General features: G+C 51.2%; 1 protein-coding gene across 2 annotated transcripts; it reads left to right on the top strand.

Annotated features, from left to right (window-relative positions):
- Nucleotides 1-14,560: 14,560 nt before the first annotated feature.
- ZNF500 (zinc finger protein 500) lies at nt 14,561-25,795 on the top strand. 2 transcript variants are annotated; one of them, XM_057750396.1, is made up of 7 exons: nt 14,561-14,765; nt 15,361-15,862; nt 17,434-17,617; nt 17,816-17,883; nt 18,903-19,011; nt 20,610-20,720; nt 21,766-25,795. In XM_057750396.1, the coding sequence occupies exons 2-7, from the start codon at nt 15,455-15,457 to the stop codon at nt 22,389-22,391; spliced, it is 1,506 nt and encodes a 501-aa protein (XP_057606379.1). In that variant the 5' UTR covers nt 14,561-14,765; nt 15,361-15,454; the 3' UTR covers nt 22,392-25,795. The 2 variants fall into 2 exon arrangements, with proteins under 2 accessions (XP_057606379.1, XP_057606377.1); XM_057750394.1 differs by having other exon boundaries at nt 18,900-19,011.
- Nucleotides 25,796-25,863: the final 68 nt, after the last annotated feature.

Genomic DNA, 25,863 nt, shown 5'->3' with positions numbered 1-25,863 from the left:
GAAACCACCGGTGCACCCCAGGCCTGCAGGGCTCCTCAGGTGCTGGGCAGCCCCCCAACACGCACCTGTGTACTAGAGCATGTATTAAAGGTGGACATTGCTTTTTATGAAAAGCTGTGCTTTGAAAACAAATGTTTGTAAATGACTTCTTTGAGCTATCCTCAAATAAAAGTATGGTTCTTTTAAAAATAAGTGTGAGAGGGCTTCCTAGGTGACGCAGTGGTTAAGAATCCGCCTGCCAACGCGGGGGACACGGGTTCCAGCCCTGCTCCAGGAAGATCCCACATGCCGCGGAGCAACTAAGCCTGTGTGCCACAACTACTGAGCCTGCGCTTTAGAGCCCGTGAGTCACAACTATTGAGCCCATGTGCTGCAACTACTGAAGCCCACGCACCTAGAGCCCATGCTCCGCAACAAGAGAAGCCACAGCAATGAGGAGCCCGCGCACCACAACGAAGAGTAGCCCCCACTCATTGCAACCAAAGAAAGCCTGTGCACAGCAAAAAAAGACCCAACACAGCCAATCAAATAAATAAATAAATAAATAAGTGTGAGACCCCCAGGCCCTCAAGAGCCCAGGCCCTCAAGAGTCTGGAAGACGTGGGAGGGCCTGCCTTGGACGACCAGCCCCTTCTATTCCAGAACCAGAGTCAAGTTCCAGATCAGGCTCTGCTGTCCGCCCCAAACCCTCCCTCCTGTACAGGGTATTGTAAACACTTAAAACTCCTCATTTTGCCATCTTCCCCAAACTCTGTGCCCCTCGCTCCTGACTTCCTTTTTGCCCTGCCCTGGTAGACCAGAATCGTTACAAAACAGCTCCAACTTTAGATTCCGGTGAAGCTGATGTGAAAATCTCCACCTTGCCACTGACCTTGTGTGATGTGACTTTGGGCAAGTCACTTACTCTTGTGGGCCTCAGTTTCCTCACCTATAAAATGAGGATGACACCACTGCTCCCACAGTGTTGTTGTGCAGACAAAACAGAGTGATTCAGGGAATGTGCCTACCACTCCTGGAGAAACAGCTCTCAGAGATGATGGGAACAGCAGAGAACATGGGTCCAGGGAGAGGCTGTGCTCACAGGGTGTATGAGCACTTCCCAGGACTCTCCGGAACCCTCGAAAGGAAATGGACTTCATGGAAGCTCACATGGTACACCCGAACTCCCCTAGGGCACGAGCAGGTGGTGAGAATTCAGTAAGTGACCAGGGGGAGCAGCAGTGGTATCCCAGCTGCCGGCCTGCACGCTCTTTTCTTTTTTGGGGGGAGGGGGGGAGACGGGTATTCCAGGGACAGTTGGTCCTGTTCTCTGCTGATGACCTTACCTCCAGTTCTGGAAGTGCTTGCCACGCTGGCAGTGATGCTGCAGCCTGTGCTTGGCACAGACTCAGTTGTGTAGCCAGTAACGCATGTACACAGATTTCTTCTGCATTTCCTGACCTGGATCAGCTGGGTGAGGGTGGAGGCCTCAGCTGACACATCTTGGGATTCCCCAGGCTCAGCAAGCACAGATTACAAGTCCAGCTCTGCCCCTTTTTAACTGCAGGACTTCAGGGCTTTAGACAAGTCACCTGACATCCCGGAATCTACTTCCTCCTGCGGAGGACAGGGACAGCACCACCAACCTCCTACCTCCGGGTGTGTGAAAGACAAGCCTGTTCACAGATGTCCAGGTCCCATAAGGAGCCATTTTTCTAATCATTTTGTTCTGTTTTGTAGGCATGGGGGGGGGGTTTCCTTTGTGCGGTACACTAAGGTTCATGTCATAATGATACAGTCATCATATTAACTGACAATAGTGGGCATTTTTTTTGGCCCCGCCCTGTGACATGTGGGACTTTAGTTCCCCAACCAGGGATCGAACCTGTGGCCCCTGCATTGGGAGCGTGGCGTCTTAACCACTGGACCACTGGGAAGTCCCAATAATGGGCATTTTTTAAAATGGGGAATCACAAAATGAATTCCCATGTACCTGGTACAATAAAACTGTCACCCGGTTTCACGGACAGGAATGTTCATAGCAGCTTAATTGATGACAGCCCATAACCAGAAACTGCAAATGTTGGGTGACAGGTGAGTGGATAAGTTATGGTAGAGTCACACAATGGACTGCTCCTGGGCAATAAAAACGAACTTACTACTGATAAACACAACAGCATGGGTGGGTCTCCCAGACATAACGGAGAGTGAAAGAAGCCAGATAGCGAAGAGAACACACTCCGTGGATGCCCTTTCACAGAGTTCAGGAACAGGAAAAAAATCAAATGAAGGTGATGGAAATTAAATCTGTGCTTTTGGACAAAGGCTGGGCATACCGACTGGGGAGGGGCAAAAGGAAGCCTTCCACAAATTGAAAATGACCTATATTTTTATCTGGGCTGGGTTACACAGCTGTCCAGCTTTATAAGGCTCTGAGCCACATTCTTAGGATTTGTGCATGTTACTGTAGCTGTTATACTGCAAGTAAAAATCTTGGATGGTGAAGAGAGTTTTTAAAAAATTAAAATACAAACAGTATACAACCAATAATGCCTGCTTAAAAATTAGCACTGCAATTATTTAAAATTATTTATGAGAACATTTGCTGGTTTTCAATATTTCAAGAATACAAAGCCCCATAACGGCTATTTTGTAGTTGTTGCTGTTACAAAAGCACATTAAAACTTGCAGTTTGGGGAGTTCCCTGGTGGTCTAGTTGTTAGGACTTCATACTTCCACTGCAGGGGGCGCAGGTTTAATTCCTGGTCGGAGAACTAAGATCCCACATGCCCTGTGGCAAAAAATTAAATAAAAATTAAAAAACAAAACAAAAGAAGACAAAGAAAAACCTTGCAGGTTTGGGAGTTCCCTGGTGGTCTAGTGGTTAGGATTCGGTACATTCACTGCCATGGCCCAGGTTCAATGCCTCGTCAGGGAACTGAGATCCCACAAGCCGCGCAGAGCAGCCAAAATAAAAAAACAAATAAAAATTTGCTGTTTATGCCCCTTGCACTTTTCCCCCATCACATCTCTCTCCAACTCCTGCATCTACTGCCATGGGTAATCATCATTCTTAATTAGGTGTTTATCCAAATCCCATGTTTCTTTACACTTCTACCACATATGTATATATCCCTAAATCATACATAGCATTATTCTGTGTTCTGATAATTTATGGAAATGGCTTCATTCTGCCACTTGCCTTTTTTTTTTTTTTTTGGCTGCATTTTTGGGTCTTTGTTGTTGCGTGTGGGCTTTCTCTAGTTGCAGCAAGCGGGAGCTACTCTTCCTTGTGGTGCGCAGGCTTCTCATTGAGGTCGCTTTTCTTGTTGTGGAGCATGGGCTCTAGCGCGGGCTTCAGCAGTTGTGGCACATGGGCTCAGGAGTTGTGGCTTGCGGGCTCTAGAGCACAGGCTCAGTAGTTGTGGTGCACAGGCTTAGTTGCTCCGCAGCATGTGGGATCCTCCCGGACCAGGGCTCGAACCTGTGTCCCCCGCGTTGGCAGGCGGATTCTTAACCACTGCGCCACCAGGGACGTCCTTGCCACTCGCTTTTTTGCTCAACATAATCTCTGTGAGATTTATCCCTCCATCATTCTGTTGATCCACACTGAGATTGTTTTTAGGTTTTATCATTACATACAACACTGCTCGGAACACAGAAGCAGTCTTTATTATTTACCAAATTAGCATATATTAAGCCTTTATTGTGTCAGGCATGCTATTGCTTCCTGAAATCACAACAGCACCCATCCCAGGTGTTACTATCCTTACTTTACTAATGTGTTATTCTTGCCTTCTCCCTCCTTCACCCCAACCCAATCACCCCCAGGGCCCTGCGGATTCTGCTTCAGGAATCTGGGTCAGATCTTCCCTCGGTGACTACCACCATCACTAGTAAACTCCGGACCCCAGGAGCTTCCAACTGGTTTCACTGCTCCCCTCCGGTCTCCCTGAGATGTGTATTCCACAAACCTTCCTCTCCTATCAGGACACTATCCTGCTTAAAACCCCAAACTCTATTGTCCCCCCCCCCCCCCCCCCCCGCCCCGTGCTCTTAGGATATAATCCTCAAGCGTCACTGGAGCCTCCGAGGCTCTCCTGCTTGGTCCCACCTCCCCAGCCTCCGTCTCCCAAAGCTTGGCCCCCTTGCTCGCGGTCGCAGCCTTTGGGGCAGAAGAGGCACCGGGGCCACAGTGGTCTCCTGTCACGCAAATGCACCCCGATCTCTCGGGCCTCAGGACCTTCACACCTGTGGTTTCTTCTGTGTGGACCCTTCTCCCTCAGTTCTCCAGGCTCACTCTCAGCTACCTCCGCTCAACTGTCACTTCCATCCTGAGAGGGTTAGGTCCCCTCTTCTCTACCGCTTCGACAGCATTTACCAAAGAGGTGACTAAACAATTATTTGTGCAATTATTTGCCCACTGTATGCCTCTTTTGGTAGAATGTAAGTTCCATGAAAGAAAACACTTGCTTACCACCGCCGAAACCCCAGGCCTAGCAGAGCTGGCAGATGGGGTCGTTCATATGTGGCTTTAAAAAAATGTATGAACGGATGAAAGGGTTTTGAACGAGTTAATGTCCCCCATTTACAGATGTTGAAACTGAGGCTTACAGCACGCAAGGGACTGGCCCGTGGCACCCAGAGGCTGATGTCCCTTCTCCCCAGCCCCTTGTAGGGCCACCTCCAGGAGAGACCCTCAAGGCAGCGCGGTACCGCCCCGTCCCAGGGAGTCCCCTCGACACCCTCCAGTCGGGCGCGGCGCAGGGCACGCTGGGAAGTGTAGTCCGGCCCGCCTCCCGGTTGCGGCGCCCGCGACTTCCGCTTCCGGCGGGCTCAGTCCTCGCGCGAGGCTTTGGGAAAGACGCGTGAAGCGACTGCGGGTGTTAGATCTTGGTCTGTGTCGCTGCGCTCCTGACGCCGGCCTTGATTGGGGGTTTACCGTGTGCGGCGTGCGGCTGCTCGCCTTAGTTGTGGGCTAGGGGCTTCTTCCCTGGCGCGGAGGTTAAAACTCTGGGCGGGGAGGTGAGTTGCGCGCGGTCGCAGCCTTTGGGGCAGAGGCGGCACTCGAACCTTGACTGCCTCCCCTTCCTGGCCTCCGTTGACGGTGGGGTCCCGGAGCACTTTCAATCAAAGGACAAGGAGAGAGTCAAGTGTAGCCAGCTGAGTCAGGCCTTAGGCTGTCTGCGGTATTATTACGGGCTAGAGTGGATTAACCCCGGATTTAGGAGCTGGAGGTCTGGAATCAAAATTTTGGGTTCCCAGTGAAGTGAATCAGAAAGAGAAAAACAAATATCGTATATTAACATATATATGCGGAATCTAGGAAAATGGTACAGATCAACTGGATTGCAAGGCGGAAATAGAGACGCAGATGTAGAGAACAAACATTTGGACGCCATGAGGGGAAGGGGGTGGGGGGGGGAGTTGGGGTGGGATGAATCCGGAGATTGGGATTGCCATGTATACATTACTAATAAGAAAAACAATATCAAATTGCACTCTTTAAATATATGCAGTTTATTGTATGTCAATTATGTCTCAAATATTCTTTAAAAAAATACATAAGTCCCAAATTTCACAACTTAAAAAAAATTTGTGTTCCAATGATGAGGAAATTGAAACTTCCATACTTGTAATTGCTTACTCTCTATCTTGCAAAGGCCTGCTCGCCACTCTCAGTTAAACAGTAAAATGAATTACTAAGAGTGATCAGATAAGGGAAGAATGTCTAGCTCTCAGGCACCCACCCCAAGCCTTTGTTTGAGACCCTTTGCTGCACATAGACTTGTTAAGTGACCTAACTTCAACCTGCAACCAATGTGAGAATGCAAATTGGGACCTTAGTCCTGATAGGAATGGAATGTCCTACAAGTTCCTGTTAGGACCCCCTACTATGTGTGTAACCCATGGCAACTCCCGCGCTTTGTAACTGCCCGTGACCTATAGTAATTTGTAGCCAATCCGTTTGTACCAATTATAGCTGTATGTTTTAACCTACATAAGGAGAAGACTCCCCTGAAACGGGGCCCCAGAATTTTGGAGCGTTAGCTCGTCTGGGTCCGCCGGCTCAATAAACCTGAGTTCTCCAACTCTCTGAGTGTTGTGCTTGGTTTCTCGTGGGATCAGTTCTTTTCTGCAACACCAATCCCACTGCTGTCTCTGGTTAGCCATATGATCCTACATGGGTTTAATACCTAAAACTCTTGGAGCTTTAGGGGGGGTTTTGTTTTTATTTTTTGTTTGTTTGTTTTTTTAACCTGTGGAGTTATAGTACCTCTGGCGTTACTAAATTAGGAACAAACAGAGTGCCAGTGCCCATCACCTGGTGCTCAGAAATTGGTGGCCATTGTTATTATTGTATCAGGAAGAAGCAGGTAGGACAAGGAGTTGGGGTTGGAAGTTGTTGGGGTCTTGAGGAGGGAAGGCTATGCCTTGATCCAGGAGGCCTTAATCTCCCAGGCAGAAGATAGACAAAGGCACTTGGCATCTCTTTTGCAGTCTTGTCATGAACAACTTCTGCCTTTGGAAAGGAGGACCCCCAAAGGTCACTGCCTGCTTCTCCAGAGCAGTCAGTCTTTTCTGTCAGGGATAGGGAGCCAGGTAACCCTGGAAGAGGTGACTTCCGTGTTGGTTTCTACATTGTCCACTTGTAGCAAGTCCGTTTAGCCAGAACCCCCACCCCCACCCTAGTTGGGTTCCTTATACTCCAGCATCCCCAGGTGATGTCTGATCACCCCGGCCTGCCTTCAGCGAGAAACCCCTCTTACTCCTGATGTTTCCTTTTACTAAGTTTACATCCATGACCCCCCCACCCCCACCCAAGCCCTGCACCTTGGGTATAAATTCTCACCTTCCCTTGTATTCAGAGTTGAACCTGATCTTTTTCCACTGCAAAAATCCCATTGCAGTATAATAGGGAAGAACCTTTGTATTCTATTACAGGTTAATCACTAAAGGGATGATGCCTATAAGTTTAAATTATCCATAATGGCCCATCACTGGGAACCCTGCCTCCCAGGTAATGAGCATTAAGCTAAAATACCTTTGTTTAGCTCACAGGAAACATCCTCACCAGACCCACCTGTGAATGACTGGAAGAAATTAACACATCCCTTCTGGAGGCTGATAGGAACCAGGAAATTTTGACTTTACTCCCTCTCCTTTTAGTATAAAAGAAGCCCTGAACTCCAACTCAGGCAAGATGGTTCTTTCAGACACGAGTCCTCCATCTTCTCAGTCTACTGGCTTTCTGAATTACGTTGCTATTCCTTGGCCCCAACAACTCATCTCTCCATTTATTGTTCAGCAAGGAGTATGAGCTTGGACTCAGTAACAGCAATGGTCCCTAACAAGTGGCATGAATAATGTTTTTCTTTAGAAGTGGTGAAAAAAGCCCATTCCTCAGCTGTGCCTCTCTCTGTGCGCCTGTCTGTCTCTGTCTCTCACAGGCTGGTGCTCCTCTGTGCAGATGGCTTCAGCCCACAGCAGATTTCTTGGGGGAAGCTGGACTTTCTGCCTCTATTTGTCTTCTCATAGCTCTGGCCTCCTGCCCTTTTAAGAAAGCCTTTGGAGAAAGTATTGACACCAAGGAGATGCTGGCTTCCCTTCCTGAGATGGAGCCCAGATGAATGAATGGTTCTTTGTCTAGAAATTTTCTACCTGAAAGAACAACTGCATTGCTCTTTCCCCTCCCCCTGGTGTATTTTTCTTCGTGGCAGTATCACCACATGCATCATTTTTAGTCTATGGATACAGGCATACCTCAGAGATACTGCCAGTTTGGTTCCAGACCACTGCAAAAAAGAATATCACAATAAAGTGAGTCACGTGAATTTTTGGTTTCTCGGTGCATATGAAAATTAGGTTTACATTATACTGTAGTCTATTAAGTGTGCAATAGCATTATGTCTAAAAAGATGTTCATCCCCTAATTTTAAAAATACTTTAATGCTGGGGCTTCCTAGGTGGCACAGTGGTTAAGAATCCGCCTGCCAATGCAGGGGACACAGGTTCGAGCCCTGCTCCAGGAAGATCCCACATGCCACGGAGCAACTAAGCCCGTGTGTCAAAAAAAAAACGAAACAAACAAAAAATACTTTAATGCTGAAAAATGCTAACCATCATCTGACAATGCAGGGTTGCCGCAAACCTTCAATTTGTAAAAAAATAATCTGCAAAGCACAATAAAGTGTAATAAAACGAGGTCTGCCTGTACATCCTTGTTTGTGTTAGGCACAGCCCAGAAACATGTTGGTGGGTTTGGTTTATCTCACACATGATTTAAAACCCATTTTGAGTCTACATTCAAAACTGGGAGTTTTCACCTAAACATCCAGATATCTGGCTTCTGGGGAGTGATCAGATTGGCAGGCAGCATGGGGCCTGCATCCCCCACTGTTTCCTCCATCTGTTACGTGACACTGTTGTGTTTCTTGTAGAGAGAAATTCCTCACACTCACGTCACTCTCACACACATGGTAATGCAGAAGAAAGACCAAGAGTTTTTAAGAAAAATGGCAGAGAGCACGTGTCTTTGTGGAAAGCAAGAATATTCCAGAATGATGCACAAACAAATCTTATCTGTGTCGAAAGTTCAGTCTTGCCTTCCCCCCTGGGCCTTGTGGATGTTTGAGCAGGTGACCCCAGGTCTGGAGTGGGTGGTGGTCTGAGGGGAACCTTTGCCATTCCAGGGACTGGTGGTGTCTGTGGGTCTGGCTGTGTGCTATGGACTGAGCTGTGTCCCCCCAGAACTCATGTTGAAGCCCTAACCCCACAATGTGACTGTATCTGGAGACAGGGTCTATAGGAGGTAATTAAAGGAAGAGAGGGATCACTGTCCCTTTCCACCGAGTGAGGACACAGAGAAGGCACCATCTATGAGCCAGGAAGAGAGTCTTCACCACGAACTGAATCTGCTGGCACCTTGATCTTGGACTTTCTGCCTCCAGATCTGTGAGAAAGAAATGTCTGTTGGTTAAGCGCCCAGTCTGTGGTATTCTGTTATGGCAGCCCAAGCAGACTATGACACTGTGTTTTTTTCCCTAGAGAAGCGTGTAAATCTTTACCATATTCTAGGCCATGTCTGGGCCGACCTCGAGCAGGAGAGTTTAGCAGACATCATCCCCATGGGTAAGGACTTCCAAGCATGCCTGGTGGTCCTGTTTCCCCTTCTTCCTCCACACTCCAGCCTTTCTCTGTGATACCTTCATCCTGGAGGCAGCTTTCCCTCAAAGGAATCATCATGCTTTGCTAGCCTGTTCTTACCCATCTGCTTCTCATTTAACTTGCTGGGTGCAGGGAAAAGACTGATAAAGTTTCAAATGCTGGGTGATTCAAGATGTAAACAATGGTTATCTCCTGCCTCCCTGTTAATTGATGTATCCTCTGTCTAAAAATTAATAATGGAACCAAAACACAGCCAGACTCCAACAAGAGACTTCACAGCATTGGAGCAGCAAGCGCTTATCCTTCATCCTTTCTGTTAATGAAAATAACAACAAAACGACTACTATTTACCGAGTGCTCATATGTTTCACCCTAGAGCAAAGTATTTTAATGTGCTGTGTCATTTAATTGTAGTAAGTATCCCCTGGGAAATAGGTACTATTAACCCCCATTTGTATTATTGTTGGAATCAAGTTTGTGCTAGGGTTGGGCAGCAGAGTTCAGTGTCTGAAGAACAAATTACACCCCTTTATTCAGTAGTTCAGCAGATATTTACTGAGCATCTGCTATATGCCAAGCAGATCTTCCTAGCGTGTCGAGAAAACCAGAGGGGCCCTGGTTGGCCACCTCAAAGGAGAATCTTGGGACAGGACCAGAGTCTTCCGAGAAACAGTTTGGATATTTACTCTTGAGACACCAATCCGATTACCTGGCTGGCTTTGAAGTTTGCCTTTAGGGGAGTGGCCTGAGCAGCAGGCTCTGGAGCATACTTGCCCAAGTTTATCTTGGCTCTTCCACTTTCCTAGCTGTGTGGCCTTGGGCAGGGCTCTGAACCTCTCTGAACCTCTGTTTACTCTTCTAAAACATGGATCATAATGATATTTACACGATAGTCATTGTGAAGATTTAAGTGGCACAGTAAAAACACAAGCTCCTTGGACTTAGGAAGTACTTAAAAAACATTAACTTTTATTGTTAGCTCTCAAAGGCCTTAGAAAATGTAAAAAACACCCCTTACGTATTGGGTTATTTTTTTTTAAATAAATGTATTTTATTTATTATTTATTGGCTGTGTTGGGTCTTCGTTGCTGCACACGGGCTTTCTCTAGTTGCTGAGATTGGGGGCTAGTCTTTGTTGTGGTGCACAGGCTCCTCACTATAGTGGCTTCTCTTGTTGTGGAGCATGGGCCCTACGCGCATGGGCTTCAATAGTTGTGGCACATGGGCTCAGTAGCTGTTGTGGCTCATGGGCTCTAGAGCACAGGCTCAATAGTTGTGATGCACGGTCTTAGTTGCTCTGTGGTATGTGGGATCTTCCTGGAGCAGGGCTCGAACCTGTGTCCCCTGCATTGGCAGGCAGATTCTTTACCACTGTGACACCTAGGAAGTCCTACATATTGGTTTTTGAAAACTGTAGTTCTCTGGTGACTCTCCTAGATAATTTAGTCGAATTTGCTAAACTATTTGACTTGTACTGAACTGTTCGTTCCCAGTCATTTGGACTTTGGGAAATTGCTACCAAAGATGACTCAGACTTGTGAAGTGCTTGACGGTAGCCCATCTCTTCCCAGCCATAATCAACTCATGAGTGTGAGCTGAACCAACACCCAGTATGTGACTATGGATTATGTACCATCAACTTGAAGATGATCTTCTGTCTTCAGAGGAGGATCTACGTGTGCCTCTCAGTTGTTTGCCAGCTTCCATGAGTGTGAGGCTGCCATTTTTTTTTCAAGTTTCTTTTCCTTTTTCTTTTCTTTCTTTCTTTCTTTCTTTCTTTCTTTCTTTCTTTCTTTCTTTTTCTTTCTTTATGGCTGTGTTGGGTCTCTGTTGCTGCTCATGGGCTTTCTCTAGTTGTGGCGGGGGCTACTCTTCATTGCGGTGTGCAGACTTCTCATTGTGGTGGCTTCTCTTGTGGTTGGAGCATGGGCTCTAGGTGCATGGGCTTCAGTAGTGCAGCACACAGGCTCAGTAGTTATGGCATGCAGGCTCTAGTGTGCATGGGCTTCAGTAATCGTGGCGCATGGACTCAGTTGCTCCACAGCATGTGGGATCTTCCTGGACCAGGGATCGAAATCTGTGACCCCTGCATTGGCAGATGGATTCTTAACCACTGCGCCACCAGGGAAGTCCCGAGGCTGCCATTTTTAAAAAAATAAATTTATTTATTTATTTTATTGGCCGTGTTGGGTCTTTTTTTGCTGTGCACGGGCTTTCTTTAGTTGCGGAGAGTGGGGGCTACTCTTTCTTGCCATGCGCGGGCTCCTCATTACTGTGGCTTCTCTTGTTGTAGAGCAGGGGCTCTAGGTACGTGGTCTTCAGTAGTTGCAGCACATGGGCTCAATAGTTGTGGCTCACGGGCTCTAGAGTGCAGGCTCAATAGTTGTGGTGTACAGGCTTAGCTGCTCCACGGCATGTGGGATCTTCCTGGAACAGGGCTCAAACTCGTGTCCCCTGCTTTGGCAGGCAGATTCTTAACCACTGCGCCACCTAGGAAGCCCGAGGCTGCCATTTTAACTTGAACTGTTTTGTAAACTCCATAAATGCTATGAAAACAAGCTACATTTATAAGAATAAATAGTGATATGTGATTATAGATATATGTATAAATATAAATACTTTTCATTCAGACTGTAAACAATGCTTGGCACCTTAAAGAATTGTGGACCTCTTACAGGAACTCTCAGGCCCCAGACATCCAAAATCCACAAATCTTGAGGCCTGCAAACTTCATCCCAGTGTGGTTACAGGTCATGAGCTGATGTTTATGGAGCATCTGTTACATGCTAGACATCATCATAGGTCCTTTAGAAAAATAATCTTGTTGCAGAAAAGAACTGATCCCATGAGAAACCAAGCACAACACTCAGAGAGTTGGAGAACTCAGGTTTATTGCGCCGGCAGACCCAGACGAGCTAACGCTCCAAAATTCTGGGGCCCCATTTCAGGGGAGTCTTCTCCTTATATAGGTTAAAACATACAGCTATAATTGGTACAAACTGATTGGCTACAAATTACTATAGGTCACAGGCAGTTACAGAGAGCGAGAGTTGCCATGGGTTACCCACATAGCAGGGGGTCCTAACAGGAACTTGTAGGAGCCGGACATTCCATTCCTATCAGGACTAAGGTCCCAATTTGCATTCTCATATTGGTTGCAGGTTGAAGTTAATGGTCACTTAACAAGTCTATGTGCAAAGGGTCTCAAACAAAGGCTTGGGGTGGGTGCCTGAGAGCGAGAAAGTCTTCCCTTATCTGATCACTCTTAGTCATTCATTTTACTGTTTAACTGAGAGTGGCAAGCAGGCCTTTGCAAGACAGAGGAGAGTAAGCAATTACAAGTATGGAAGTTTCAATTTCCTCATCAATCTCATTGAAGCCCATCTGTCAGCTCTCAAAAGTTGGAGCTATGACGATCCCCACTTTATAGATGAGGCAAAGGTAAGTCTTACCCAGTTCGTAAGTGGTGGAGCCAGGATCTGAAGCACTGGTTTGGGTGCACGTCCGTGGAGGCCCACATTCACCCTGGTATACACTGGTTATGGACTGAATGTTTGTGTCCCCCACAAAATAGAATTAAGAGAGAAATCCTGGGCAAAGTAGAAGTTTAATCTTTAAGTCTCTGTTGGCTGTACTCACTAACAATTGCCCAGAGAGAAGAGGGCCAGGACTTCGTTAGCCAGGGCTTAGTCACTACATGGGTCTGCTACCTTGTGTGTATCTGGCCTTAAGGAGATGTTAAGACATGCAAGGCCAGGGCCCCACAGCTAATCAGGAGGCAGTTAGAAACAGGAAGTTGTGGGGCAGCTTTGAAAACGCTGGTGTCCCCACACCTGTCTACCCCTCCAGACAGAGCCCAGAGCGTCTCTTCCTTTTTCCTCCTTTTCCCTCTTCCACTTATGTCTGTTCTCTCTTCTTCCTCCCCCCTCTACATACCCATCTGTGAATTGTTCAAACTATCCCCTTCCACACCCTCCTCCTTAGGCTGATGGAATGGCAGGCTTCTTGCATTCAGCTTGAGTGCCAGTGCTCTGAACGGCCCCACACCTTGGTTCTCGCCAAGATCCCAGCTTTCCTCACCTGTTAATTGATGTATCCTCTTGTCTGTCTAAAATTTAATAAAGGACCCAAAACACAGCCAGACTCCAAGGAGAGATTTCACAGCATTGCACAGCAGCCCAAGATTGTAAGGAGAAAATGAGGCATCTGTGGTCCTGCCTTTCCTCAAGCCCCACCACAAGGCTGTCCTGAAATCTGGCGTCTTCCCTTAAAGTGGTCCTGCCTTCCACCAGGAAGGGGTGGTCTCCAGAAATCAGTGGTGGGCAGCCGAGGGTCTTGTTCTGCCTGGGTGCTCACAAGAAAAACTGGATATTGGATGTAGGGGGAAAAGTGGAAAGTTGAGAATGGAGAGTAGTAGTGGAAGGAAAGAAAGAAGCCAGTGGGAGGGTTGGGTGAGGAGCTAGGCCTGGGGATGCCAGAGCTGAAGGACTCAGGAGTCGTCTGGTTGTTACTCAGTGATGCTGTTTCTGGAGCATTTACCACTCACCGCCAAGCACACAACCCTCACCAGGACCCTCTACCTGCTCAGACCTCCCTATCTGCCTATACTTTCCTCTCCTAGGCTCCACAGGGACACCAAGGACTGACTGTCCAGTGCATCTCCTGTTCCTGGTGCCTGCTTGGCACAAAGCAGAGCCCAATAAAAACATATTTGTTGATCAAATTAACAAATGAAAGAAATAAGCAAACAAATAACCAAGGTGCACCAAGCAACTTTGTTGGTCTTCATTTTCCAGTCTCTAAAATTCAACAGTTGGACTAAGACACCTGAGTTCCATCCTCACCCCAGCTCTGCACTTACTGGGTGTGTGTGACCTCGGGCAGGTCATTGAACCTTGCTGCACCGCAGTTTCCTCACCTATAAAATAGGGATAATAGTACCCCCTTTGTTTCAAAGATGAACTGATTTAATAATTGCAAAGCGCTTAGAACAGAGTCTGACACATACATAGTACTAAGTAAGTAAAAAAGTAAATTTCCAGGGTCCCCTCCACCGTGGACTTTCTCAGGCCGGGGTGGGGGGGTGGGGCTGGATGCAAGCAAAACAGGAAGGATGGCCGAGGAACTGCGGCGCCTGGGAGCGCTCGCGCATGCGCACTGAAGCTGGGGCGGGGGGCGGTACTTCTGTGGCCTACAATGCCCCCCAGGCCTCGGCTCAGCCAGGAGAGGACTACGTTACTCAGAGCGCATCTTGCGGACTCTCTACGTATCTCGTTTCTATGCCTGACAGTCGAGTCAACCAATAGTACGAGGACTACGTTACCCACAATGCCTATCGTGGGCCCGCCTACCCAGGCCCATTCTCGCTCTCGACAGCCGGCTCAAAGGTGCGAGGACTACATTACCCACAATGCTTCCGGCGGGTCGCCCACGCGGCCTGGTTCTCGAGCTCGACGCAGGCTCAGCCAATGGTCGCCGCCAACCGTCCGGGGTCTGAGTTCTACAGATTTTGGTTCTCGCTTCTGGCCCGCCGAGCCCTCCGCGCTCGCCGTCCCGCTCCCGTTCCAACCCGCCGCTCCGGGCCTGCCGCGGGACCCCAACCGGTCGCAGCGCTGCCGGTGAGTGCGGGCGCGGGCGCAGGGCCCCACTGGAGCTTCTGTCCGCGGCCCTCGCCGGAGCCTGGTTTGTTCTCCCTCTACCTGAGGGGACGAGACGGGAAAACAGCCTGGCCGGGGAGGGCTGACCCTCTCAAGGCCCTGGAGTTGCAGGGGCCTTCCGACATCGGGGTCAGGTTAGGACAGAATCTGCGTCCTCCCGGGCAGAGGGGGCCCTGGTTCTCTTTGTATTTCCAAAGGGAGCTCATCCAAAAATGGCCAACTGTAATATTGGAAATTCAGCGTTTCTCGAACTCTGACCGCGTTCTAGGAGTTGTGCTGAAATAAACCCTTTTCAAACATCCTGTTTAGTTCTCTCAGTAACCTGTGTGTAGGTGGTATCACCATCTCTTCTTTCACGTGAGTAACAGAGGTCCAGGCATTAAGTATCTCTCCTGGGAATTAGGGGGTTAATAGCAAGAACAGGTTGATCTACTTTAACCGTTTCTTTTTGCCAGTGAGAGCAAGTTAGCCTTGGGGCCAGGTCAGGGGCTTATGGGTGCAGACGCTTATGCAGCCCCAGTGCTGCCCCCCACATGACTTTATTGTCTCTCCACAGAGCCCTGAAAACATCTTTCCCAGTGTCTGGCCAGAGGTATAGGGAGCGACGGGTGTAATCTCCAGGCGAGAAGGAACAAGGCCCACCAGGAACAATGGCGACCTCTCCCGGCCTCCAGCACGTGCCACCCCTGGAGCAGGATGAGGATGAGATCCTGATAGTGAAGGTGGAAGAGGACTACTGCTGGGAGGTGGAGCCCTCCCTGGAGACAGAAGACCCTAGCCCCGAGACCTTCCGCCAGCTCTTCCGGCTTTTCTGCTACCAGGAGGTGGCTGGACCTCGGGAGGCTCTGAGCCGCCTCTGGGAACTCTGCTGCCGCTGGCTGCGGCCCGAGCTGCGCACCAAGGAGCAAATCCTGGAGCTGCTGGTGCTGGAGCAGTTCCTGACGGTGCTGCCGGGGGAGATCCAGGCCAGGGTGCGGGAGCAGCAGCCAGAGAGTGGTGAGGAGGCCGTGGTCCTCGTGGAAGGGCTGCAGCGGGAGCCCAGGAAGCAAAGGCAGCGGGTGAGGTGGGGGGCATTTTGGCCCTGAGGTGAGGAAATGGGGCCCTGCTGCTGAGGTCTGCGTTTATAGATTCCTTGGGCTCTGGAGTCGTGACCAGCCTTGGTCATTGGAAGGACCTGGGGCTGGCCGGACACTGAATTGAAGAAGGCAACTGCAGAGTGTTTCTCAGCCTCGGCCATCGTGTGCCCACCTGTTGATTAAGCACTATAGCCCCACTAGCCTTTTCTAAGCTGTGTGGATTGGTTCGTTAACACCACCCCAATGTAAGCCAGACACAGGTTTTGATGAGAGAGAGGCTGGAGACCTTCTAAGAGCTTGGGAGTTGAAGAGATCCCCAAAGAGGGAGGCGCACTGGGAAGAAAGACCAGGTGCTGGTGGGTGCCCAAGTTAGAGCCCCGATGTGTTCCTTAGTCTCTCTGGGGCTGCATCATTCAGTACAGTAGCTACCAGCCCTGTGTGGTTTTTTTAATTAAAATTGAATAAAATTTCAAATGTAATTCCTAAGTCACACTGACCACATTCCAAAGGCTCAGTCATCGCACGTGGCCAGTGGCTACTCCCTGGACAAGGACAGTGCACATATGGGACACTTCCATCATTGAGGAAAGTTCTGCAGAGAGCAAGTGCCGCTCTAGAGCAAACTCCTAACCAAATTTGGGGAGTGGGAAGTCTCTTATAAATTTCTCCTGCTTGGGTCAGATTAATTCCTCCTGATGAGATATTTGGTCATCTTTCTCCCTGTGGCAGTGCCATTGGCCACACAGTGCTGTTTTTGCATCTTTTCCGCCTCTGCCCCCCCCCCCCCCCCAGAAAAAAAAAACTTGACCACAAGGTGAGTTGAGTGCAGTAGCAAATCCTTGCCTTCGTGGTGGCCAACAGGAGCCCAGGAGACCTTCACAACCCCGCCAGCCATGGCGTTTGGGGTCCCCATCATGGCTTTCCCCTGTCACTGCACACCCTGTAACCTCTGGGGACTGTCTCCTGTCAGAGGTGTGGAATGTTGAGCCTGAGGCAGGGTCCCTGGCGCTGGTTTCAGCCCCCCGGGGATGTATTTTGTCCCTAGTACTGTTAGAGACGTCAGGAAACTCTGAGACCCAAGTTTATCTGATTCACCTTCACTAGAATTAGGAAATAGGTGATTCCAGAAGGTCTGTAGATGGTTTCAAAAGATGTAGCAAGTGCAGTAACTCAGTCTTCCGAAACGAGACGTGATTTGGGGCTCTTCTGGCCCAGGTCTTTTGGGAACACTAAGGAAAGTAGGGTGAGAGTGTGAGAGTGATACCGACACAGTGTGACGAGGAGAGACTGTAGTCTCAGGAGTGGAACAGACTCCTTTTTCCCAGGTTGGAAGCCTGACTTCTTCCCAGGTCACATGCCTTCTCCCTGGGGTCTGGCTGGAGGGAGGTGCTTGGCGGGTTGCAGAGGCCATCAGACACAAGGAGGCGGCCCGGTGGTGAGGCAGAGCCTGGGAACAGGGTGGCCAGGGTGCCCAAGACAAGAGGGGTGGGGAACCCTGTGGGTTTCCTCCCAACCTTCTGGGAGCTGGTGGGCAGATCTCTGTCTGTATTCAGGATCCAAAGGTGCTCCCTGATGACGCGGTGTCCCACGGGACAGGGGAGTGGTTCTTGAAATGCCAGGTGGCGGCCCAGCCAGAAGAGCTGTCTCTGGAGGAAGGGGCTCAGCACTCCAGCCAGCACCCCCCAGCCCAGCTGAGCCACAGACCAAAAAGAGGCTCCCAGCTCTGGCCAAAGACAGGTGAGTAGCTGCCCCACTTGAGGAAAGAGAAGCCCTGCACAAGGGAGGGGAACGGTAAGGAGTGTGGCAGGGGGTCAGGCCTGTGTACCTGTGGGGTGGGCAGGCTCCTGGTGGGTTGAGTGTCGGTGGGGAACAGCTGGACCTGTCCAGCCTTCGCTGCCATGTGCATGAGTGGGTGACTCTGTGCTCTTTCCCCAGGCCCAGCGGCCTCCCGGCATCAGGAGACGTCAGCACTGGCCACATCTTTCCTTTCAGCCTGGTCCCAGGTGAGCAGCGTTCCTGATCTGCAGCATCCCTGTGTGTCCCATGCCCTTGTTATGGGGACACTTCTCTTGTGTGGTCAGGTCAGTGGGTTTCTGAGGCGGACCTTCACCTCCTGGGAAGTCCTACCTGCTCTCAGATGCCACTTAAGTATTAGGTATGTTCTGGAGGATTCTGGGCTCCCAGTGGTGAGCTAGGGCAATTGCTTCAAACCCAGCTGTATGTTAAAATCTCCTGGAATCTGGGTAAAAATAGATTTTTTCTCCCAGTCCTGGCCTGGAATCAGAATCTCCTTTGCTTGTTTGTTTGAATAACAGCTTTATTGAGATATAATTCATGTCCTGCACAGTTCTCCCATTTAAAGTATACAGTGTTTAGTGTATTTACAGAGCTGTGCAGCCTCACCACAGTCAATTGTAGAGCATTTTATCACTTCCCCAAAATACCCCACACTCATTAGCAGCCACTCCCCACTCCCCCTCCCTCAGCCCCCTGGCAGCCACCAACTTGCTGCCTTTGTGGATTTATCTCTTCCGGATATTGTTTGCTTCGGTGTTAATTGTGCTCCCAGGTCAGTCTGGTGCAAAATTGGGGAACCACTGACCTAGAGGCATCCTGAAGTCCTCAGCTTGCCTGAGTTGGGTCCCGGGGCTGGCTTGAGCTGAGGCAAGCATGTTAACTCGTGACCCCAAGGAGTGTGGGCCCCAGCGGCTGAGATCTCAGCAGATGCAGCTATATCCACGCAGCACATTTGTCCACACGGTCTCCGGCCCTGTGGCAGTGGGGCAGAGCTCGGTGGCGACAGTGTCCTCCCGAAGAGGAGGATCCAGGTGTTTCTGAGCCAAGCCTGGAAGGCGGGGGTGGATAACAGCATATGGAAAGGGAAAGGTGGGGGCGGGGAAGAAGTAGGGGAAGGTAAGCAGGACCTGCCGTCGCCACACAAGTGGAGGGGACGGGTGAACCCCCCAGCTGGCCCAGCCTGAAGGGGCAGTGGCATGGGGCTGAGTGAGTTGTGTTCCAGCAGGTGCCGGTGACCTTGGAGGACGTGGCTGTGTACCTGTCCCAGGAGGAGTGGGGATGCCTAGACCTGGCTCAGCAGGCCCACAGCTGCGATGTGCTGCCGGAGGATGAGGGTAACATGCAGGGAGACCCCGGCTGTTGTCCTTCAGACCCCGTGCTGTTTCTCTGACGTGGGCGAGTCTCAGGGAGGGTGGCTACTTCCCTTGGGCTGGCTGTGGTGTGTGCTGGCTTCTAGGACCCTAGGCCACCTCCCTGCTCAGCACCTTTCCTGGCCTCCCCCACCATCTACAGGAGCTGCTCCAGGAATTCTCAAACTTTAGCATCTTGAGGAATCACCAGGGAGCATGTTAAACGTAGGAATTCATGGGCCTTGCGCCCGGGGGTTGGTTTAGTGAGCCAGAGGCGTTTCCTGAGTCCGCCAGCAGCTAGGCAGCCAGCTGCGTGTAGCCTGCACTGCCAGTGTTGCTGCGGCCCCGTCAGTGGCCCAGCTGCAGTGGGGGCAGCGTGGCTGCTTGCCTACGTCCCAGGCAGATGCCCAGAGCTGTCCTGGGTTCCTTTGTTCTCTCCTTCACCAACACAGTTGTCCAATGTCAGTTCAGCCTCTGTGCCGTCCTCGGCCCCCATGGACAGAGCTGCTCTCAGCAAGGCCCTGGCTGTCTAGGCCTCTCCTCACCACCCCACACTGTCCCTTCAGCTCACTCTGCCACGTTTGACACCCATTTACTCCCTAAAACGTTTTCTAAAGGAGTTGAGGCCCTACTTGGTATCAGTTGGGATTCTCCAGAGAAAAAGAACCATTAGGATGTGTATGTGTAGAGAGAGTTTTATTTTAAGGAATTGGCTCTCATAATTGTGGAGGCTGGCAGTTGTGAAGTCCGTACAGTAAGCCAGCTGGCTGGAAACCTAGGCAGAATTTCTAGGCTGCCGTTTTGAGGCAGGACGGCAAGAAATCTCAAGTTTTGCTCTTAAGGCCTTCAACTGATTTGGTGAGGCCCACCCCTAGTGTGGAGAGTAATCTGCTCTACTTAGTCACCTGATTGTAGTTGTTAATTACATCCACAAAATAATCTCCACAACAACATCTAGGCTAGTATTTAGGGAACTCCCCAGTGGTCTGGTGGTTAGGACTGCACTTTCACTGCCAAGGGTGTGGATTCGATCCCTGGTAAGGGAACTAAGATACTGCAAGCTGTGCGGTGCAGCCAAAAAAGTAAAAATAAAAAATAGACTGGTATTTAACAACTGTAGCCTGGCCAAGTTGGCACAGAAAATTAATGATCACATGCTTTCCTTTACATCCCCCGTTTTTCAAAACTGTCTATAGAACAAATGAAGATGAAACCTTTCTATTGCCTCAAGTACTGGCTTGCTGTGTGCACTGTTGCTGTCCCGCTGCTCTGTGCCCTCTGTTCCATGTCTGTCTCCCGCTGTGTGTTGTAACTCTCTGTTGTGATGAAATTCTGACCCCTCGGGGCATCTGGTTTCCCTCCCGGAGCCAGGGAGAGCCTTGGGGCCTGTTTCTTCACTTCCTCTCTGTCAGAGAAAGCAGCCTGCACAGTAGCAGAATGCTTCCTTCCTCTGTCTTTTGAGGCTTTGAGCTTTTCTGCAGGTTCTCTCAACACCCCTTTGCCCTCACGAGGAGGAAGTTGTTGCCGTCCCGTGTTTCATCCTGGCCATGCTCATGTCGTCTCTTCTCCTTCCCTATGAGCAGGACTCTGCACTCTCGGGCCCCATCTGACTGCCCAGCAGGGGCGAGGGGAAGGCCTGTGGGACCCAGCTCGTACGGCGGGGCCGAGGGAAGTCTCTGGCAGTGCCGGCTCAGGTGAGGGGGTCTGCGAGGAGACGGACGTCCCAGATGAGATTCTCCCCTCTCCTGAGCTTAGACCTTGGCAACTGTGTTTGCGGAGTTCAAGCTCAAGGGCTTAGAGCAAGGGTCGGCAGACTTTTTCTGAAGAAGGCCAGATAGTAAATAGTTCAGGTATTATGGGCCATGCTGTCTCCCTGGTGACGCCTTGTGAAAGCAGCCACAGACTGTACAAAAAAATGTGGGTGTGCCCATGAAACTTCATTTACCAAGACAGGCTGACCCTCCATGTGGAGGAAAGGTGAGGGGAGAGAGGTGCCTTTAAGAAAGGTTTGGGGCCCGAGCAGCAAGTCCTCAGCGTCACAGGAGAGAGTCCTACCAGCTGGGGCTAGGACAGTGTGCTGCACGTAAGCGTGACAGGGAAGCTGGTCCCTTGGGAAACACGGGCCTGGCGCAGGGCCCATCAGGATGCCCTAAGTGTCCCCTGGCCAGTAGCGCTCACTCTCTTGGGCCTACACCAGGGGTGGAATTGCTGTGTCATGTGGTCACTGTGTGACCATCTGAGGAACTTCCAGACTCAGTTCCTTGGTAAAAACTCCTACCAAAGGCCAGGAAGGTGGTTCCATCAAGTCTCAGTTGTACAGACGAGGTGGATGTGAGCTCGAGCCCACGCTTGGCTTCCTGGATGAGCCAGTGTGGAGACAGGAAGGGCCCACACAGGGGTGTGGGATGCAGAGTGTCTCGGCAGGGACATTTCCAGCGCTAGGAGGGCCTCTCCCTCCCAGTCAGGTCAGTGGGCCTCAGCATCCTCGTGGGTAAGTGGCCCCGTCACGGCGCCACCTCACCGCCTGTGAGGATTAGTAGTTACTGTGTGTTTATGGAATCAGGCTCTGACTGATGCAGTGCTGCAGAGGGTGTGGAAGGGGAATTTGAAGGCACTGCGCTGCATCGTCTTTCTCAGAAGGGCCGCCCTGTCCTGCCCCCCTCCCTTCTTCTCCAAAGCATCCCTGTCCCTCTCCCTGTCCCAGTGGAGCCCTCAGCGACTGTGCTTTCTCTGTCTCAGAGCTTGGGAGGCAATTTGAGGATGGAGAGGACGCCAGGGCGGTTGCATCGATGAGAACTGGGTGGGGCCGAGCGCTCCCAGGTCCGGGTCAGGGGCCCGACCCAACCAGACCCCAGTGGCCTCTGGACAGAGGGGGGCCGCTCGGGGTCCGAAAGCCACACACATGCCCTGAGTGCGGCAAGGCCTTTAGTAAGACGTCCCATCTGACCAAGCACCAGCGCACACACACCGGGGAGCGGCCCTACCAGTGTCAGGTGTGTGGGAAGCGCTTTGGCGACCGCTCCAACTGCAGCACACACCAGCGGGTGCACACGGGTGAGAAGCCCTACGCCTGCGCCGAGTGCGGGAAGCGCTTCAGCCAGAGCTCCAGCCTGGTCATCCACCGCAGGACACACACCGGGGAGCGGCCCTATGCCTGTGCTGAGTGCGGGAAGCGCTTTAACAACAGCTCGCACTTCAGTGCACATCGCAGGACTCACACTGGTGAGAAGCCCCACACCTGCCCGGCCTGCGGCAGGGGCTTCCGCCGGAGCACTGACCTCCGCAAGCACCAGCGCACGCATGGCAGGGAGCAGCCGCTGCACAGATCCCTGAGGCTCCAGGACGCCCCCGGGACCCGGGCCTGATGATGCGATTTGGAAAGCTGCCAGAGTCGTTTCTGTCCCGGAGCCGGAAATCCTGGTCTTCAGGCATCTTCACACTCCAGTTTCTCCCACGGGCCCAGCACGAGGACACACAGTGGGACGTTTGGGGGGCCCAGGCCGAGGGAGGAAGCTGGGCCCTGCAGGTGTATGAGGGCCTGGGGCTGCCACACAAAGAACCACGCACTGGGCCACTTAGAGCAGCAGGAATTGTCTCACAGTTCTGGAGGCTCTGAGGGAGGATTGGTCCCAGGCGGCTCCTGGTACTGCCAGCTGTCCTTGGCACTCCTGGGCTTGTGGCCATATCACTCTGCCTCTGCCTCCCCACGGCATCTGTGTGTGTCTCCACATGTTGTCTCCCCTTGTAAGGACACAGTCATTGGATTTAGGGCAGCCGCAGTCCAGAGTGGCCTCACCTTAACTAACTACATCTGCAGAGACTTTGTCTCCAGGTAAGGTCATTCTGGATATGCGTTTGGGGGACACTCTTCTGCCCACTTTGGGGGAAGGCTTGACGGCTGCGGGCGCTTGCAGCTTGGCGTACCCCAGCTTTCCCTGGGCTTGCTCTCCTGCCTTCCTCCCCAACCTTGCTGCACATTCAGAACGTAGCCTGTGGGGGATTTTCCAGTATCACAGTGGTTAGGGGTCACCTTCTCAGAGCCATAGCTGTTCTATAGATGACTGGCTGGTGTGGGAATGCTTCCCTGAGATGTCATCTTCCAGCCTCCTCCAGCCTGTCAGAAAGTCCCCAGGGTAGGGCACCAGGGCTGCCTTTGTTCTGGCCCAAGTGGCCGTGTCCCAGGATGCAGGCTGGCCTTGGTTGCCCCACTTGGACTTTCTGAGGTGGGTGTGCCTGTCAGATCTGTTCACATCTGTGGTCTCGTGAGTGGCTGAGGGGAGCAGCACGAGGCAATGTTTGCTTTAGTCATTAGTGAAGTTGTGGGGCAGCTCTGAAACCACTGGGTTCCGGAATGTTCCATCCAAATACTAGACGTATTTTTACCTTTCCACACAACCCAGGTTCCAGGCTGTGTGACCTGTTCTCTGTTCCCTTAATAAACGACGTTAGTCCTCCTGGCCCCTGTGCTCTGTCCTGTGTGCTCTCTGGAGAATGGGGCCGCCCAAGTGCAGGGATGGTCTTTACCTTCTGGGCCAGCTCGTGGGGCACAGAGTGTCCAGCCAGATCCATCCAGGCCGGTGCTGCCGACCACCCACCTGCCCCTCACAGGCTCACTTCTCTCATGTCCAGGCTGGTGCTGGAGGTGGCTGCCCTCTGCTGCCTGAGAGCTGGAGCCATCCAATGCCTGTTCCCTGACATTCTTCCACACAGTCCTGTAACAGGCCCTCATGATTCTCCTGCTCTAGATGGAAACTGAGACCCTGGAGCTTGAAGCACCAGTTGGCAGAAGCAGCTTTTTTTTTTTTAATTAATTAATTTATTTATTGGCTGTTTTGGATCTTTGTTGCTGCACACAGGCTTTCTCTAGTTGTGAGTGGGGGCTGTTCTTCATTGCAGAGCGTGGGCATCTCATTGTGGTGCCTTCTGTTGTTGCAGAGCATGGGCTCTAGGCATGTGGGCTTCAGTAGTTGTGGTGCACGGGCTTAGTTGCTCTGCGGCGTGTAGGATCTTCCGGATCAGGGACTGAACCCGTGTCCTCTGCACTGGCAGGCGGATTCTTAACCACTGCGCCACCAGGGAAGTCCCAGGACTGACTTTAAACCCATGTCTGAGCTCCTACCACCTCATCCTTCTGGTTTGCCTTGACAGTAATTCTCAGAGTTGAACTTGGCACTAAGAGTTTATTTTCTGTCACTGTTGGGAAAACATCCTGAGTGAATTTACTGCTATTAAAAGGGGTGGAGAGTGGGGGAAGTGGAATTTTTAAAATAGCATTTGCTCTTGAGAGCTAGTGGCTGCAGTGGAGGCTGCATGTTCAGGCTGCCTGCCCAGCGCCTGAGCCCTGACCATGCTGTGTGCACCCTGGAGTGGGAGGTGGGGGGCCGCTGCAGAGGGGAGAGGACCTGAGGGCCCCAGGTGATGGTGGTCTGGCCACAGTGCCTGCAGGAGAGGCCTCCCCCAGGCCTCCTGTGACCTTGGTAGACGCTGTCTTACAACTGGCTTGTAATAACAACGTCCCTTGTTGGGAATGGGGGCTGCTGGTGAGGCCCCCTGTGGCCAGATCAAGTGGAGTCTGTGGCCCCGATCCTTTTTTATTTATTTTTTTGGCTGCATTAGGTCTTAATTGTTGCATGCAGGATCTTTTGTTGCAGTACGTGGGCTTCTTTCTTGTTGTGGCACGTGGGCTCAGTAGTTACAGCACGCAGGCTCCAGAGTGCACGGGCTTAGTGGCCCCGCAGCATATGGGATCTTAGTCCCCTGAGTAGGGATCAAACCCATGTCCCCTGCATTGAAAGGTGGATTCTTAACCACTGGGCCACCAGGGAAGTCCCGTGGCCCCAATCTTGGCTGCGCATGGCTGGCTGAGGCCGGGCAGAGCCTGCCTTATCTGGAGCCAGGCTGGATGGGAAGAGGCCCTTGCCCACCCTCAGTGGATGGCAGCTGGCAGTGACCCCAGCTAAACGCTGGAACCTGTGCCCAAATGCCAAGGACCCTGCTGGGCTTCCTGATCCCATGGCATAGGGGGCCCGAGATGATTGCTCTGCTCTTCCCATGGGGCAGACAGGGCAGAGGGTGCTGAGACTCTGAGACCTTGGAAACAAGTTGGTCAGAGAACAGAGGTGCCACAGATCAGGGCTCCAGCCTGTTGGGAGCAGCTGGGCTAGGTTACGTGAAAGGACTGAAAACCAGGGAGTGAGGTGACAGTGCTAGGAAAGTAGCGGCAAGGGAGATGGCAGAGCCTCCTGTGGCCCTAGCTCTTGCTGGTTGTCCACAAGCTCCACTGTCCATGGGGACAGTTTCAGGTGTTAGAATATTCACATTCTCTCTACAGTTAAGTCATCCACCTTTACTTTGTTTTTTTTTGTTTTTTGTTTTTTTTATAAATTTATTTATTTATTTATTATTGGCTGTGTTGGGCCTCCATTGCTGCACACGGGCTTTCTCTAGTTGCAGCGAGCGGAGGCTGCTCTTTTTTGTGGTGCGTGGGCTCCTCATTGCCATGGCTTCTCTTGTGGAGCACGGGCTCTAGGTGTGTGGGCTTCAGTAGTTGCAGCACACGGGCTCAATAGTTGTGGCTCACGGGCTCTAAAGCCTGGGCTCATGGGCTCTAAAGAGCAGGCTCAGTAGTTGTGGCGCATGAGCTTAGTTGCTCCATGGCATGTGGGATCTTCCTGGAGCAGGGCTTGAACCCGTGTACCCCGCATGGCAGGCAGATTCTTAATGACTGCCATCTAGGAAGCCCCACCTTTACTTTGGAAAGAGCCTATATATGTGCCTTTGTGTCTTGGTTAAAGAAAAAAAAAAAAAAAGCTACTTTGTCTATTCCTCTATCAGAAT

This window comes from Hippopotamus amphibius, chromosome 9 (genome assembly GCF_030028045.1).
Source record: "Hippopotamus amphibius kiboko isolate mHipAmp2 chromosome 9, mHipAmp2.hap2, whole genome shotgun sequence".
NCBI lineage: Eukaryota > Metazoa > Chordata > Mammalia > Artiodactyla > Hippopotamidae > Hippopotamus > Hippopotamus amphibius.
This window is presented reverse-complemented; position numbering and strand designations above follow the sequence as displayed.

Coding starts and splice junctions, on each gene's coding strand:
- ZNF500 (XM_057750394.1), top strand. CDS start 15,455: ATGGCGACCTCTCCCGGCCTCCAGCACGTGCCACCCCTGGAGCAGGAT. Junction 17,884..18,899: donor TCCTTTCAGCCTGGTCCCAG/GTGAGCAGCGTT, acceptor GTTGTGTTCCAG/CAGGTGCCGGTGACCTTGGA. Junction 20,721..21,765: donor CTCTGGCAGTGCCGGCTCAG/GTGAGGGGGTCT, acceptor TCTCTGTCTCAG/AGCTTGGGAGGCAATTTGAG.